Source organism: Populus alba, chromosome 15 (assembly GCF_005239225.2).
Source record: "Populus alba chromosome 15, ASM523922v2, whole genome shotgun sequence".
Classification (NCBI taxonomy): domain Eukaryota; kingdom Viridiplantae; phylum Streptophyta; class Magnoliopsida; order Malpighiales; family Salicaceae; genus Populus; species Populus alba.
In genome coordinates, this window is record NC_133298.1 from 4,703,622 (window position 1) to 4,718,413 (window position 14,792).

The 14,792-nt window shown below is 34.6% G+C and overlaps 2 protein-coding genes across 6 annotated transcripts; one reads left to right on the forward strand and one right to left on the reverse strand.

The window, feature by feature from the left end:
* Window positions 1-6,221: 6,221 nt before the first annotated feature.
* On the forward strand, window positions 6,222-12,088 carry LOC118056262 (uncharacterized). Its single transcript, XM_073404934.1, is given in 15 exon segments — window positions 6,222-6,380; window positions 6,479-6,626; window positions 6,698-6,816; window positions 6,896-6,984; window positions 7,086-7,239; window positions 7,711-7,860; window positions 7,933-7,995; window positions 7,997-8,041; window positions 8,667-8,778; window positions 9,494-9,640; window positions 9,754-9,791; window positions 9,880-9,972; window positions 10,915-10,998; window positions 11,511-11,651; window positions 11,798-12,088. Coding segments are annotated over 15 exon segments (1,578 nt in total). The 5' UTR covers window positions 6,222-6,311; the 3' UTR covers window positions 11,924-12,088.
* A 136-nt stretch (window positions 12,089-12,224) lies between these two features.
* Window positions 12,225-14,214, reverse strand: LOC118056264 (uncharacterized). 5 transcript variants are annotated; one of them, XM_073404935.1, is made up of 5 exons: window positions 13,980-14,203; window positions 13,559-13,773; window positions 13,226-13,297; window positions 13,029-13,083; window positions 12,225-12,896 (listed from the first exon to the last, which is right to left on the reverse strand). In XM_073404935.1, exons 3-5 carry the CDS (start codon window positions 13,229-13,231, stop codon window positions 12,574-12,576), a joined length of 384 nt encoding a protein of 127 aa, XP_073261036.1. In that variant the 5' UTR covers window positions 13,232-13,297; window positions 13,559-13,773; window positions 13,980-14,203; the 3' UTR covers window positions 12,225-12,573. The 5 variants fall into 5 exon arrangements, 2 of the variants coding, with proteins under 2 accessions (XP_073261036.1, XP_073261037.1); XR_012168074.1 differs by lacking the exon at window positions 13,226-13,297 and having other exon boundaries at window positions 13,980-14,214; XR_012168073.1 differs by having other exon boundaries at window positions 13,181-13,773; window positions 13,980-14,214.
* Between the last annotated feature and the right edge of the window lie 578 nt (window positions 14,215-14,792).

Here is a 14,792-nt window from a genome sequence, read left to right on the forward strand (position 1 = left end):
AAATAATAATAATCACAATAATCGTTCCTTATTTAATCTATAAATATTTCGATACATAAGATGTTATCAAGCAAGTCTGCAGAAATCAATCCTATGTTAGGGGATCATGGTTTTACGTGCATCAAGGTTTTTTTTATTTTTTTTTTAAAATGATCATCGCATTTAAACAAGATCCTAGCTTGGATCCACCTAGTGGGATCAAGTCATTTATAATTTTAGTTTGCCATTTGGGATCTTGGGGCTGCCTTCGTTGTTCAAAATCTGAAGCTAACTAAAGGATTTCAAAAGAGGCGAAACTAGTTGTGAGGGGATCCCGGACAGAAGAAATATTCCAAATATCTATCTATCTATCTATCTCAGTGGACACACACACATATATATAGGTTCAGTGAAATTGTTAACAAGAGTCCAAAATCACAGGAAGAGTTATATTTCTGTAAAAAAACAAAGATACAAACTTAACATGGAGCACTTGACATCCATTTATTTCCCTTGAGGAATAAAGCAAAGCAAGTAGGTTCAATATTGATAGCTAGCCGATCACGAGGACCATCTGTTGTTTCCATTTTTCTCAGATTAACACAAGATGGGAAGCAAACTGATCCTTTCATTCATAAGTCTGTATAGCGAGGAATGGCGTTGATCGTCGGCATAACCTCTTATATTATATTCCACATAGAAACTATGCAATGCTGTCCATGAGCACGTAATATCATGAAGAAATTAACTATATCTTCATCATCATCACTTAAGGAACAGACATTTATACCAAGTATATATATATATTATGTAAAAAATATGAAAACAAGGACGGTTTATTTCCCTGGTACGGATTGTATTAAGCTAAATTCTATAATGACAGATTCCCTCCGAGTCAATCGATGCGCGTTGGCTAGTTGCCACTTTCAATGCTAGCTAGCTCGTACGAGTATCAATAAAGACAGAAGCAGCAACAAATCAAATGCACCATCTTAGGCCCATAGGAAAGGAGGATCCGACATGGGAGGCAGTTGTTTGTCTACGAGGACATTCATGTTGGTTCTTGTCTCATGGGGTGGAAGAAAATCTCACTACAAGATTTTCCTTGCAGCAGATGAGTACAAAATGTTTGAACCAAAACCAAAACTGAGATTTAATCCAGTACTTTAATATATTTTTAGTAACTTCTAACTGAATTAATGATGAGCCCTGAACTAGTAGAATTTTAATGAAATATGTATAATCCAGTTGAGGAAAGAGCGAAAATTAAGAGGAGAATTAATCAAGTGTTAACTCTCTCTTAATTACTGTAATATTCTACTAATTTTATTAATTTATCTAATCTGTCCTAGCTAGCTCGATGTGGTTTACACCATATATGGTTAAACAAAAAGGATCATAACTCATAACCCCATCTTTTATTTGATCAGGGGATGCAACCTGACCTAATTAACAAGTGATAATAGCTATGATCATGAAACTTCAAGTACAGTAGCCAAGAAATCATAGACAAACACGTTTACCATTCAACAAACAAGACATGGATCATAGAGAGAGGGGGCCGGGGATCTCTATTCTACTATTTCCTTCAAAGGGTCAAGCTATTACTACTGCCCTTTAAGAGATCATGACCTACTCACTGTGGAACAGTTAACTGAGTTTCGCTACTATATATATTGATAAAGACTTAACACTGAATTCAAAAAACATTAAAAGAAATCAAAACCACTATACTGTAAAAACATATATAGAAGGGAAAACATGTCCATACAAAGCTTTTGTTGGCTTACCTTGAAAACATGGTGGAAATTTAGAGCTGTATGCTGGAAAATTCCTAAGAGATCGCATGATCCAACGAAATAACTAAACATATTAATATGATTTAGACATCGAGAGTCATTAGATCAATGCGATCCCTTTGGAACACTCCAGCTGCACTAATATTAAGGATGATTTCGAAACGGTTGAAGAGCTCAGGATTTTGTTGTAGATTCTAAATGATAAAAGAGCTCTTCGTTGCAGCTAGCGCTTGGAAATACAAAAACCTGGATAGGGTTAGTTCTTGTTTTATAGAAGAGATCGAGGAGACATATTGGACTTTTCTGGTAGGTAGCTCACACAATTGGTGTGGTGAGGGATTAGGTCTCGTGAAATTAATATGACTCTTCCAATGAGAAGAAAAATACTAAAATAGCCCTGTACAATTAATTAGGCTTTTTAATTAATTTGAACTGGATTTCTCATTTTAACCTCGCTAGAAAAGGTGAAATATATATAAATTAGGGTTACAAGTGTACACGCTTGTATCCATCCAGTTCTCCTGCTATTTCTAAACGGGCACTAAACCAAAACACTGAGAGATTACTTTCAAATATTCTAATTTTTTTTTTTAAAAAAAAAAACATAAAAACTCTTTCTTGTCATGTTCTTAATTCGGTCATCTGATCATCTCCTCTAATAATTGAGGCATGCAGTACTGACCAGATCATGTGTTGAATATATACAAACCTGTTCAGCTTAAATATCAATATGATCGAAAGGGCATACAGGTAATAAAGAGGGTAGACAAGATAACGAGAATCTTACATGGTTTCAAGGCAAGTAAGAGTTGCAATCGAACAGCTCATGCTGTTAGGAAGAAACTAAACACTCAGTCCGTTCAAGAAAAGGACACGATCCCTCTTTCTTTCTTTTTTCCAATCTTTATCTAAATATGTCTCGTCCATGAATATGCAAATAAAGAAAATATCCATGGCCACACGAGTGCTGGCCGGTGCTGCTGGATTGCTTCCACTTAATTTCTTGCTGCAAGCTTGATTGTTATATGATAGATACCTGGGGCATATTTGTACGCTAACGTGATAGATAGATGCTTCTCTCCACACATTTTATTAGCAAATAAGGTATATATACATAATAACTAGTAAATCTTTATTTTAGTGATGATAATATTTAAGTTTCTTATAATTGTATAGGGACCTAGCTTGGGTATACTGGCAACGTACTACTATATATACACTTCTATTTATTTGGAGCGATATGAAAATGGGTTAAAAATTGAAGGACTAAGATGGAAGTATATTGCCCCACTTCTTCATCACCTAGCTTTATAATGACCTCTAGCTGACTCGTTAACTCCTCACTGTCTAACCAGTAACTACTGGGATGGAGTGCGTGTTCTGTATTGTTGATACTTTTTAGCGGTTCTAGTTTGAAATATCCGATTTAATATAAGTAGTTGAAATTTTAAAAGAAAATTTAAGATAAAATTATGGTATGATAATTAATCAAACAATTTCAGATCCATTATTAAAATAAAACACTCATTGTATGATAATTAATTGTGTGAGACCCATGTCATTTGGGTCTGACATTCTACTACGTATAAATTATGTATATATACACACGAGCCATTTTCTCATGTGAGATGATGGGTTAAGGTCAAGAAACTATGGAGGAACTTATTTGAAGGCACATCATGTTCACACCCCACGTACCAAATGCCATGCCCTATATATATCATGACCTTGTTGAGAAGCACTTCCTTTCAACTATACATGTCCCGTCGATTTGCTACTCATAGGGTCTTATGTTCTGTTCTTTTGCAGGCAAAATGGCAAAAGCCCCAAATCATTTTATCACTTTCTTTCTCAACTTTACTAGGCTGTCCACTTTAATTACCCTTCTACTTCTCTCTTTCATGTTTTTTATGCCTTCATTCGTGTTAAAAAGCTGTGGGGGGGGGGGGGTTGGAAAATCTTGCTTGTGAGAAAAGAGAATCTTCTACATGACTCAATGTTTGGACCACAAGTAAAGAGCAATTTGCATTTTGTTTTATATGTATTTACAAACCATAGGGTACTTTCGAGCACATAATTATGTTTACCACGACTAATCTTCCATGCTTGATTAAGACTTACCATGCCAAGACACCTGTAAGTACTGTTACTGGCCTAATTTGAATCCCATGAACCCTAACCGGGTATCGGCTTTGAACCAGCAGGGTCCATTGACCATACCCTCTACTTGCCACTAAACCACACCCTTCAATTAGTAGTTTATTGCATGTAAGTACAGTTAGAAATGGACCGTAGCTTTCATCAAATTATACAATTAGAGTTGGGCTTATACGATGATGAAAACTCTCCGGTCGGATATGGAAAAAGAATCCCTTTAATTTTCATTCGATATGTATCAGCATCCTACACACAAGCTAGCCACAATAATCATTTTCAACAAATAGATGCAAGCAAACTTCAGTTGCGATTAGTTGGGAATTGTCTTAGTATCATAATGACGTCCATCACATGTTTCCTTTGAAATGAAGGTTGTCTTTAGGGTCTAGTTAGCTCTTATAATTAGGACCCAACATTTACATGTAATCGCAGTAATCCATTATTGAAATCTAATAAGCAAAGCAAATCTAGTCTTGTTATGTATCAGCATATTGATATTAACACGCTCACACTTCAAACATTTGATGCCCTCAATGCAATCCTTCACTGATTTTATTAATTAGTTTTATTTGAAGAATATGAATATGGACATACAAAACTATTTTATTAAGTTTTATGATAGTACATACTATGTTTTTTTTTTTAAATAATAATTATGGATGATTAAGTCATGAAAAGATTTCACAAAGAAATTGAGTTTTTTTTTCATAAATTGTGATACTTGACTAACATATATGGGCTTCATTTGAGCTTTGTGTTTGATATTGATTAAGATATTAATTATTATGAAAAAAATAAATCTTTTATCAAGCGAGGAACTCTCAAATACTTAAATTGATAGGAATATAAGAGAAATAATATATATATATATATATATATATATATATATATATATATATAAGTATTGAGTTGAAGAAAATTATGAATGATTTAAGGTATTTATAGATTTTAGTTATGTTATCTGATCTTGAGACATGAAAAGTTGTACAATAATAAATTATAAAAATATTAGCTCATCATCAGTGTTAGTATTTAGTTTTTTTTTATTAAAGAAGAGGTTAGAGACTGTCAGTGGTATTTTCACTCGAAAAGGGATATATAATTTGCATAAAATTTAATATGTATGTTACTATTAGTTAGAAGATGTGATATCAGTCCTATATAAAAAAGCTTGTATTTATAGAGAATTTATCAGTAAAAAATAAAAATAGATATAAAAAAATTTATTTACATGAAAGAAACGAAACGTGATGTTGCATTTTTACTTCTTGCAACTCCAAAAATATTTATGCGTGGGTATCGGACATCGATGAGAGAAAGAAAAGCATGCAAGGGAAAGAAAAAAGAGGCATGGATGGGGTATACTTGTCTGGGCCACGACCCGAACTTCATTGTGTTCCTGTCTGGGGCCTCTGGGCCACTGCTCAAACAACAACAAGGCGACAAGTGTTTAACATTATATTCATACATAACACACTATTTTTGAATAAAATAACGCTTCTAAAAATAATAATTAAATAATCACAATTTTCAATATGTTTTATTCTTTTTAACATACCTCATCTCAAATTTTTATATTAAAATTACTGATTACGTGTATGGATATGGATATGTATGAATTTTTATTTACATTATATATTTTAAGGTGTTTAAATATTTATATTATTTATTTTTTTTTATTTTAAGTATGTTATATTATTATTTACTACTTGACTGGATCTTGCAATTTAGTTAAATGTTTTATTTATAATTTTATGATTTTTAGTTAAAATATTTTACTTTTAATTTTATTACTTCAAGTTTATAATTTAAATTTACATTATATGTTTCATGTCGTGTCAAAAAAATATTTTTAAGAACCTTAATTATGTGCGTTATAAATAATTTTTTTTAATAAAAAATATCGTTCTAGTCAATTAAAAAATAAAAATAATATTTATTGATGTTTAGAATAATATATTATTATAACATAAAAAACAAAGATTTGTTTTTTTTTTTAATGTATAAAAAATAGCTAATAAAATTCTCACAGTGCTTTTATATTTCACTCATCATATACTTGAAAAATAATATAATTGAAGCGGGTTTTTTTTTTTATTTTTATTAAAAAAATTTCATAAAAATCTTAATATTTTTACCATATTATGATTGATTTACCTTTATAATAAATACTTTCTATACATATAATTTTAGAGTAAATATTCAAATTAGGCATGTTTAATTTTTCAACAAAATTTTTTTTTTTTTTTAAAAAAAGGGCCCAACCGTGACCTCTTGATCTGAGCTATGGCTCAATTATACGTACCCAAAAAATCCTACTAAACCCTTCTCCATCTCCACAGCCAGAAGCCGAAGAAGCAAACCGAAACGACAACAATGGTGTCTCAATACGGCATCAAGTACGCCGTTCACATCATCACCAATCACTTTGGTCCTCTCGTCGCCGTAAGCAAAAACTCTCTCACTCACACTCTCTATCTCGCAATCTCTCTGAATCGATTTATAATATAAAATTGCGTTTGTTTTTGGGCAAACTCAAACAGAAAGTATGCGACTGCCTTCTCAAGAAAGGACCGTTACCGCTCCGTGAAATAGTCCGTTACACTGAGCTGTCTGAGACTCTCGTCAGAAACTGCTTGCTCGTCTTGATCCAGCATAACTGCCTTCAACCTTTCCTTCTTGAAGAAGAAGGTAATTAACTACCAAAACGGGTCGTTTCTGTTAACATCGATTGTTATTTATTTATTTTTTAAAATAATTAGGTGGATTTGGAGAAGTAAATAAAGTGAGTTCGCTGTACATGGTGCTATTCGATAATGTATTGCATCGCGTTAGGTTTTCCAAGTTTATGGCTATTGTTTCGCAGGAATTCGATAAGCTGGTTAGTTTTTTTTTTTTTTTTAAAAAAGTTTTGATTTGTGATTTTTTTGGAAGTTAGGTTAAATTATGGATTTGTGTAGTGTGTAGATTTGATTGAAACATTGCTTCAACACGGGAGGCTTTCGTCAGAGCAAATTTTTGATGGATTTAGGGACACTACAGAAGGCAAGTCTCGAATAACTTAGCTAACTGTGGTTCTTAATGGTTTTCAGAGTTGAGTTTTGGCTCTGGTGTTTTTAATGCTTAGTTTTTGTTTGAGACTTTAGGGAGTAGTAGTGGAGGTATGGAGGCTTTACAAGAAAATATGCATAATCTTGTGATGGCGCGATATGTTGAAAGGTGTCCTATCACAGAACCATTTCTTGCATTACCGAGTGAAGAAGAAGCTGCTCCTGTGAGGAGGCGAGGTGCTAAATCTGCAAAGGTTATAGCTTTTTTTTTTGGTGTGAAATTTATAGGCGGCTTCTTATTTGTTACATAGAGTTGGCAATTGCAGCCTATGTCTAAGAATGTGGCCAGCAAAGAGACCGTCCTATAAGCTGTGGAGTGGAAAGCTTTACATACTTTCACGTGGGAAAATCAAAACAGATGAAAAGCTAACAGAGGGAAATTCCGGATTTTCTTTGATTTGCTCTGGATTATAAGTTATGCCATTGCTTTATTTATCTCTTCACGAGAAATAATGAGAAGGACAAGAACTATGCAATTATTGATTTAACAATCAGTCACCTTAGAGGTTTCAATGAATGCCACTTTTGGATAATGAATGACTAGAGAACTTGATGTTTCATTATTCTGACTTATCCTTCTTGAATAGACTTGTGCAATGCAAAATTTGAATTCTGCTTTTTAAACCCGATTCTCATACATTAACAAATTTCGTTGATACTTACAGGCATTTTTAGAGCCAGAAACCCTAGAACAACGTGTTCTTGTGGCAGCAGTGCCTCCAGAAGGACTGAGATTTTCATTTGAATTAAATCCTGAGATAGGTGCTGACAGAGAGAAAGTTGAGAATAACTCCTCTAGCAATATTGGAGATAAGGTAGTTATATGAATTGTTATATTGAGTTAAGAGGTTCATTAATGTGCTAATCTTTTATTGTTGCATGCATAGCGCAAGCTTGATGCTTTGGAGTCCGATATTGATGGCGGGGTTGCGGACAAACAAGTAGTTCTTTTGGCGTGTCAATTTTGAGGAATTTATTCGCCGGCTTAGGCATAAGGTTTGCTTTGACTTACAATCCTCATCTTAACCGTGCCAATACATGTATACAAATATGTTTCTCTTAGATTAACATTGAAATTTAATTTCCAAATTGTCTTTGTACTTGCTCTGTGCTTGTGTATTCTGATCAAGAGAAAACTTATGGTCCCAAAGTGTAAAATTGAAAAAAAAAACTTAGATCTCTTTCTTATTGAATTAACTCTCCCACAACATTCCTTGAGGAAGGTTGGTGGAATGTGATATAAACACATGTTCAAACGGTCAGACAAAATCTGTCACATCATGCATGCATGGCTATTTTCCATTTCTTTTCTGAGGGGCAGGTTGACTGTGGGGTGCCACATGTTCACTATTTGAAATTTAGGATGTTTCTTGCACAGAAAGAGAAAATCCAAGGTGCTCAAGTAAAAACTGTTAAACTGTTGTTTGTTTTACTTCATCCTCTATGATGTCCTTTTCATTCCATATCTGTATCGACTTTTATGACACTGTGATGGGCTTCTGTTTGATACCAATTACAATCATCATGCAAATGATAGCTATTAGGATCATTCCTCTGATTTTCTTATATGCTCCCTGCATATTTTGGTTCAAATGATGCTACTGTTCTATTTTTCTTCTAGATTTGTATTGAGACTGTGAGAACACGGCTGGATGATGAAGCTGCCACTGTCTTCACTGCAATGCTGGATGCATCAAGGAGTGAGGAAAAGAAAATAAAAACAGCAAGCTCAGGTGATGAGATTCTAAGATGATTGTGTAAATTGGTTTTAACTCATTGCATCATCAGATATTTCTCAATATGTATGATCCCAAAAAAATAAGAAGAAGATTTAACACAGCATCCGTGGAGGAATTGATGACTGCCATCCCCAGCCTCTCTCTCTACATATATGTTTGTGTGTGTTGATGAATGGAAAATTACAAACCGATGGTTTGGCTTTCTAAGTGTGTTAAGTGGTAGAGAGGAAACATTATGTGTGTTGCCGAAATGATGTGGACAGAGGCTGAGGTCCATCGACTGCAGCTCAGTGTTTTTCATGTAGCACAAGCATCTTGACAGAGCCAGCCAAAATAGAATATTAGATCCTTGTGGCTTAACTTTCTGTCCCGGAAAAATAAAAAGAATATAAAGAAGGTGTAGGGAAAGAAATCATCCAACTAGTGGGGTAGCTTTCTGACTGGATTTTCAATGGGATATATAAGTGAAGGCATTCATGTCATGAATGGAATTAAAAGTGTAATTTCTTCATTTTTATCCTACATCATATGCTTCTTATGCCCTTTGCTTTCTTTATTGTGATGAGAAACATTTCAACTAATGAAAATAGACACAATGCAGTGAATGGATTGTCAGGAAAAAAGACACAGGAAATTAATCCCTTTCCTCAAACCATTTTTCATGCAACTCTCTTACCTATTTGCTTTTATGATGTATTGTGTCTTGCAGTTCCTTTATCAGAAAATTCCATCTATGCAGAGGTGATTAAGAGTGAAAAGGGCCGTAATATGACCTTAGATTATGTTATATCTGTCCTTGTCGGGTTGAGTTCTTCTCCACCATTTGTAAGGGTGGTTGACAATTCATACAGTATAGGTATAATTTCTCTCTTTTTCAACTATTTCATTTTGAAACATAAAACTAGTTTCTTTTTGGATGAATTTCTATCCTTCATTTTGTTTTTTAGTGACTTATTTGTACTTGTACAGATTTCAAACATACCATTGAAGTAGCTCAAACTGACGAGGTCTGTTCACCTGTGATCCTTTTGAAATATTAGAATTCAATGCTTCCTTTGTTGAATTAGGTGTCTAATTACATTTTCTACTCTGCAGGTGGAGTCAATTGTGTATAAAAAATATGGCAAGGATGCTTATAGAATGTTCAGGTTACTGTCAAAGGCTGGTCGCTTACTTGAGACTGATAAGGTGATAAGTTTGAATTAATGGATATGTTCTCAGTTCCATTGCAATAGTCATATGATGGAAACCATGGCTTTCTTTCTTGGTTTACAGTGTAGATGAATAATCTTGAAATTGAGAATTATCTATATGTTATTTCTTTCCTGTGAATTTATTAATTAGGTGTACTACGGTCATGTATTGAGGAGAAGCAGATCTCTCTGTAAATTTGAGGCAATGGGTTATCTCTACAGAAGGTTTAGCGAGTGCTCTTCCTGCATTGCTCGATGCTTAGGTTTCAGTCACACACCACACTCTTGTTGGGGCTGGGTTGACAACCTTAGCACTTTAGGACCTGCAAACATAGGGGTCTGGAAATCCATTCTGCAGCAATTGGCCTCTGGAGCTACATGAAAACCATCCCATTTGTGTTCTGCTGTCAGCATGGCCAAGCACACTCTCTTCATCTTTCAATCTCAACTATAGAGTGTTGAGGCCCATATGTCTCTGCTTAGCATTATTTGTTTTTAGGATTTGCACAAAGGTTAATAGGCTAATTTCTTTTGCTTCTTCTAGAGCTACTTTTAGAGATCGCATTCTAATTAAGAATATCAGCATGCTGTTAGTAGAAAACTTCAACTAAATGAGCCCTATTTCTTTTCCTTTTATTTGTATATAACCATATATTTGAAATGAGGTTAAATGTCTCTGTAGGCTGAAGTTTGCAATACTATAGTACAAAAATCTTGCAACAGGAATATTTTGAGCTTCACTTTTTCCCACGCTTCAAACAATTTAATGTCTCTGTAGGTTGAAGTTTGCAAGAATCTAGTCCAAAATCACTGCTTTTAATCTACAAAACAACAATATTTTTCTCTTTTTCTTTTTTTTTCTTTTTCATTAGTTTGAATTTTTTTGGATGATGTGTTCGGTTTATCATTTACTCCAATTTTGCTATCATTTCTCTAGATTTCAGATTCAATATTCCTTGAAAAGAAGGAAACAGCCAACATCCTTTCTAAGATGTGGCAGGGCGACTACTTGCAGATGGAGGTAAATGAATTATACATGTTTCTCCTTTTGCTAAGCAAATGAAGATATCATATTTTGTTGGAACTGAAATTTTATTTTGCCTGTTCTTTGACGAGTGTATTCTCTTTGCTAAACTGTCTACTTAAAAAGGTTTAAATTACAAAAAAACCTGAAGTATCACAAAGTTATGATGACACCCAAAAGCTTGAAGATATTAGAAAACCACCCCCAAGTTTAATTGAATATTACAAAAACTCCCTTCTGTATACAAAATACCTGTAAATAGTTTTGAATTATTCCCCTTAACATTAAAGGTGTTTGGGGAGCAAAAGGTGGCTTTTGTAATTTTTTGAAAAATTTGGGTGGTCACTGTAATCTCATGATATCTTAGGGGGGTTATTGTAATTTATGCTGAAAAAAGGGGTTCAAAAGATTTGAAATTTGAGCTTGTAACTAGTTTATGATGATGATCATTATGGTATTTATAATGATGATCATTTGGGTTTGAATGTTGATGATCATTTATAATGCAGAAATTATTTGCCGGACCAACACAATTCTTGTTGTGGAAAGTAAATATGATAAACCTAAGGGAACGCGTCTTGGATGATATGTTCCATGCGGCCTTAAACTTGAGTCTTCGAGTGGCATACGAGCTAGAACAACAAAAGGAGGTGAGAACTACCTTTTCCTCTTTGACTGAAAAGCACTTGTAGACGTGTTGACTAACAATGCCTCTCTTTTCCCCTTCCTTTTCAATTAAAGCCGCAACCTTTTTTCTCATTCGTATTAATCACGTTGATCCGGCGAATTCTTTCAGATTTTACATCTCGGAGTTGATGGGCCAATGAAAGAGAAGTATGAGAAACTTAAAAAAGTCAGATTTCTCCTGGAATCCTCAAGGATGAAGCTTGACGATGCTATAATGATTTTCCATGATTTCTAAATGCATCTTATGAGTGTGAAAATATGTCTTCATCTCTTAAGATAAATTATTTTGTTCTCTCTCCTTGGCAATGTCAAGATCATTGAATTCCATCTCTTTTGCCCACACTAATTGCAGACAACGAAAAGAGTTGTTGAATGTATAAAGTGGTAGTTGCTTTCGAAATTTACCATCTTTTATCTTTTGACCTTTTCAAGCTGTTCGAACCCTGTGATACTCCCCCAGCAGAAGTAAAAATCAACAAGAAGATCCTCAGTATTGTTCATGGATCCCCAAAGAAGGCTCACAAGGGATTGCCAAATGCTGAATAATGGAAAACTGAGGTGCATATCTTGGCATTAAAACAAAGCCAGGCTTTACAGTGATTCGCAAAAGAAGCCTAAATATAAAATTGTTAAAGAATCTATCGCTCCCCTATTTCTGCAGGAGCATGAAACTCAGCAAGTCTCAGTAAAAATGTCTTCAAAATATGAAGGGTAAAGACCGGTTTCTACCCATCTCAATTAGCAAAATAAACTGGCCTGCTCTGTGTACATGTTGTACTAGCATCATTAATGGTGGCTTCTCTCATCAAAATTTTCTTTTCTACTGTGCAAAATGGCTACAATCATCTCTTAAGATAAATGGCTTCGCTATGTTACTTGTGTGCCCTAGTTGCAATGGGAACCACCAGCTGCTGGCTTCTTGAGGGTATCTCTGTGCGATTCCTTTGTCACCCCGTAATAATTTGGTCCACTACCTGCCCATGTAATGAATTTCCAACCACAAACTGACCCACCGACAACATAGCTTCCTCGGATCTTCAGGCCATCATCAAACTTCATCCGCGAGGTGAATGTTTCTGCAGATATATGCGAGGGCTGATGTATTCCCCCATCCCGGTGTCTATCTGGTAATTGTCTCCCTCCCACATTCTTCCCAAGCCCCGCCGCTGTGGTCATCTGGTTGTATAAATCCATCATGAGCTTCGATTCTGAAAGTTGAATATCAAATCAATTACCAAGTATATGCTTCAAAAACTTACAGGTATGAGAAAAAGTATCTGGCTATTATATATCAGATAAAGAAGGAACAGCCCCAATCAAGACAAGCAGAAAGGACTCACGTGATCGAAGTTCATGAGCTGCTTTGCAACCCCGAAAATCAGGTGTCTGGAGAGCCTAAGGTAGAGAACCACAAAAAGATAGAAAACAAGGAAAATGTTAAAAAAAAGAAAAGAAAAAAGAAGGCTGATAGCTTTTTTGTGCGCATCTTTACATGATTCGACCATTTGGCAATATCTCACAGCCTACTGTATCATACCAGCATTTTGCATCAAAGAGTTGGAAACAACCTCAAGAGCCTGTAGTAAAATTGCTTAGACATTGATTACCCCTACATGTATAAACCATGAAGAAACGAAGCTGTATTATTTTCTCAATTTGAACCGCTAATGCATCGATACCATTAACGTTTTCCTAAAATACTTGGCATCAATTTGAGACAATAATGTGAGAATTTATCAGACCAAGTCAGTGCAGTCAGACAATAAACAGGCAGTCACAAATGATGAGGGTGTCCTGACTATAAAATTCATGATCAGCTCGACGAGCTCGAACCAGTAAAACCAACAACATAAAACACATTGACACCTACCTCAAACCGGAACCCCAGCAACACGAATCCTAATATCCGTTTTTGGTATAACTTCCGGCCTCTGGAACCCCTTCACAACTAGAAACAACCCACTTTTAACGAGTCTGCCCTAAAATCCCTGATTAATATGCCACTAATAATTGCACTTTAATTCTTTCCTTCAATGGACCAGGATTTACACAAAAATCCAACGCAAAACACCCATGATGCACACCCTAATTAAAAAAAAAAAAAAAAAAAGCAACACATTATGTTTCCTGGATTGTTTTCTCACCAAGAAAACAACAAAAAGTCAAAGCTTGCACAGAACATCAACTAAAAAACAAGACCCACAAAAGCTATAAGGAAAACAAAACAAACCCACTAAAAAATCCACCAAAATCTTGTAAAACAAACGGCCAAGACACATGAAGGACAGTACCTGAAAGACTTTGGGGCGAAGTTGTTGAACAGCAGCTCTTATCTTGAAGTAAGAGGAGTTAGTGAGGTCCACATGGCTTAGCTTCCTCTTGCTGGAGTGAGTCTGAGGAGGTGGTGGTGGGTCTTGTTTAGGTACTGTGTCACTTGCGTTGCTCTTTGCCTCTTCCACTGATAATACATAGAGAGAGACCGTCCACTTTTGAACACCCACGTTAAAAAAAAAAAAAAAAAAAAAAAAAACCGACCAAAGCCAAAAAATGAAAAAATGCCATTCTTTTTAACCACTTTTGCCACTCAATTAGCTTGGGCCACTCTTGGGTCAGTTATCTTGGAGATTGAAATCAATTTTATTATGCCCCATCCAAATTACGATGAAGCGAGGTGGATGAAGCTTAGCTTTTGTTTGACGTAATAGTTATTTTTTAAATAATTTTTTATACTGAAATATATGTAAATAATATTTTTTTATTTTTAAAAAAAATTATTTTTGACATCAGTACATCAAAACGATCTAAAAAGTACAAATCACACTTAATTTTAACAAAAAAAAAAATTAAAATTTGATGAAAACACCGTTTGGAACGCAATGCCAAACTGTAAAAGCTGCAACTAGCGTGTGCGTGTATAATTAAAAAATAAGAGAGAGAATTAAGAAAATAATTTTCAGCTGAAGTCAACCCAACTCAAGATCTAAATTACAAGTCAGGTGAATTAATTTCAGATTATCATGTTAATTTGTTATGCCGAGTGAGTCCTACACCCAGGGACAGGGATAAACCTACTAAATTATTTTTATTGTTAAAGTTGATAAAAT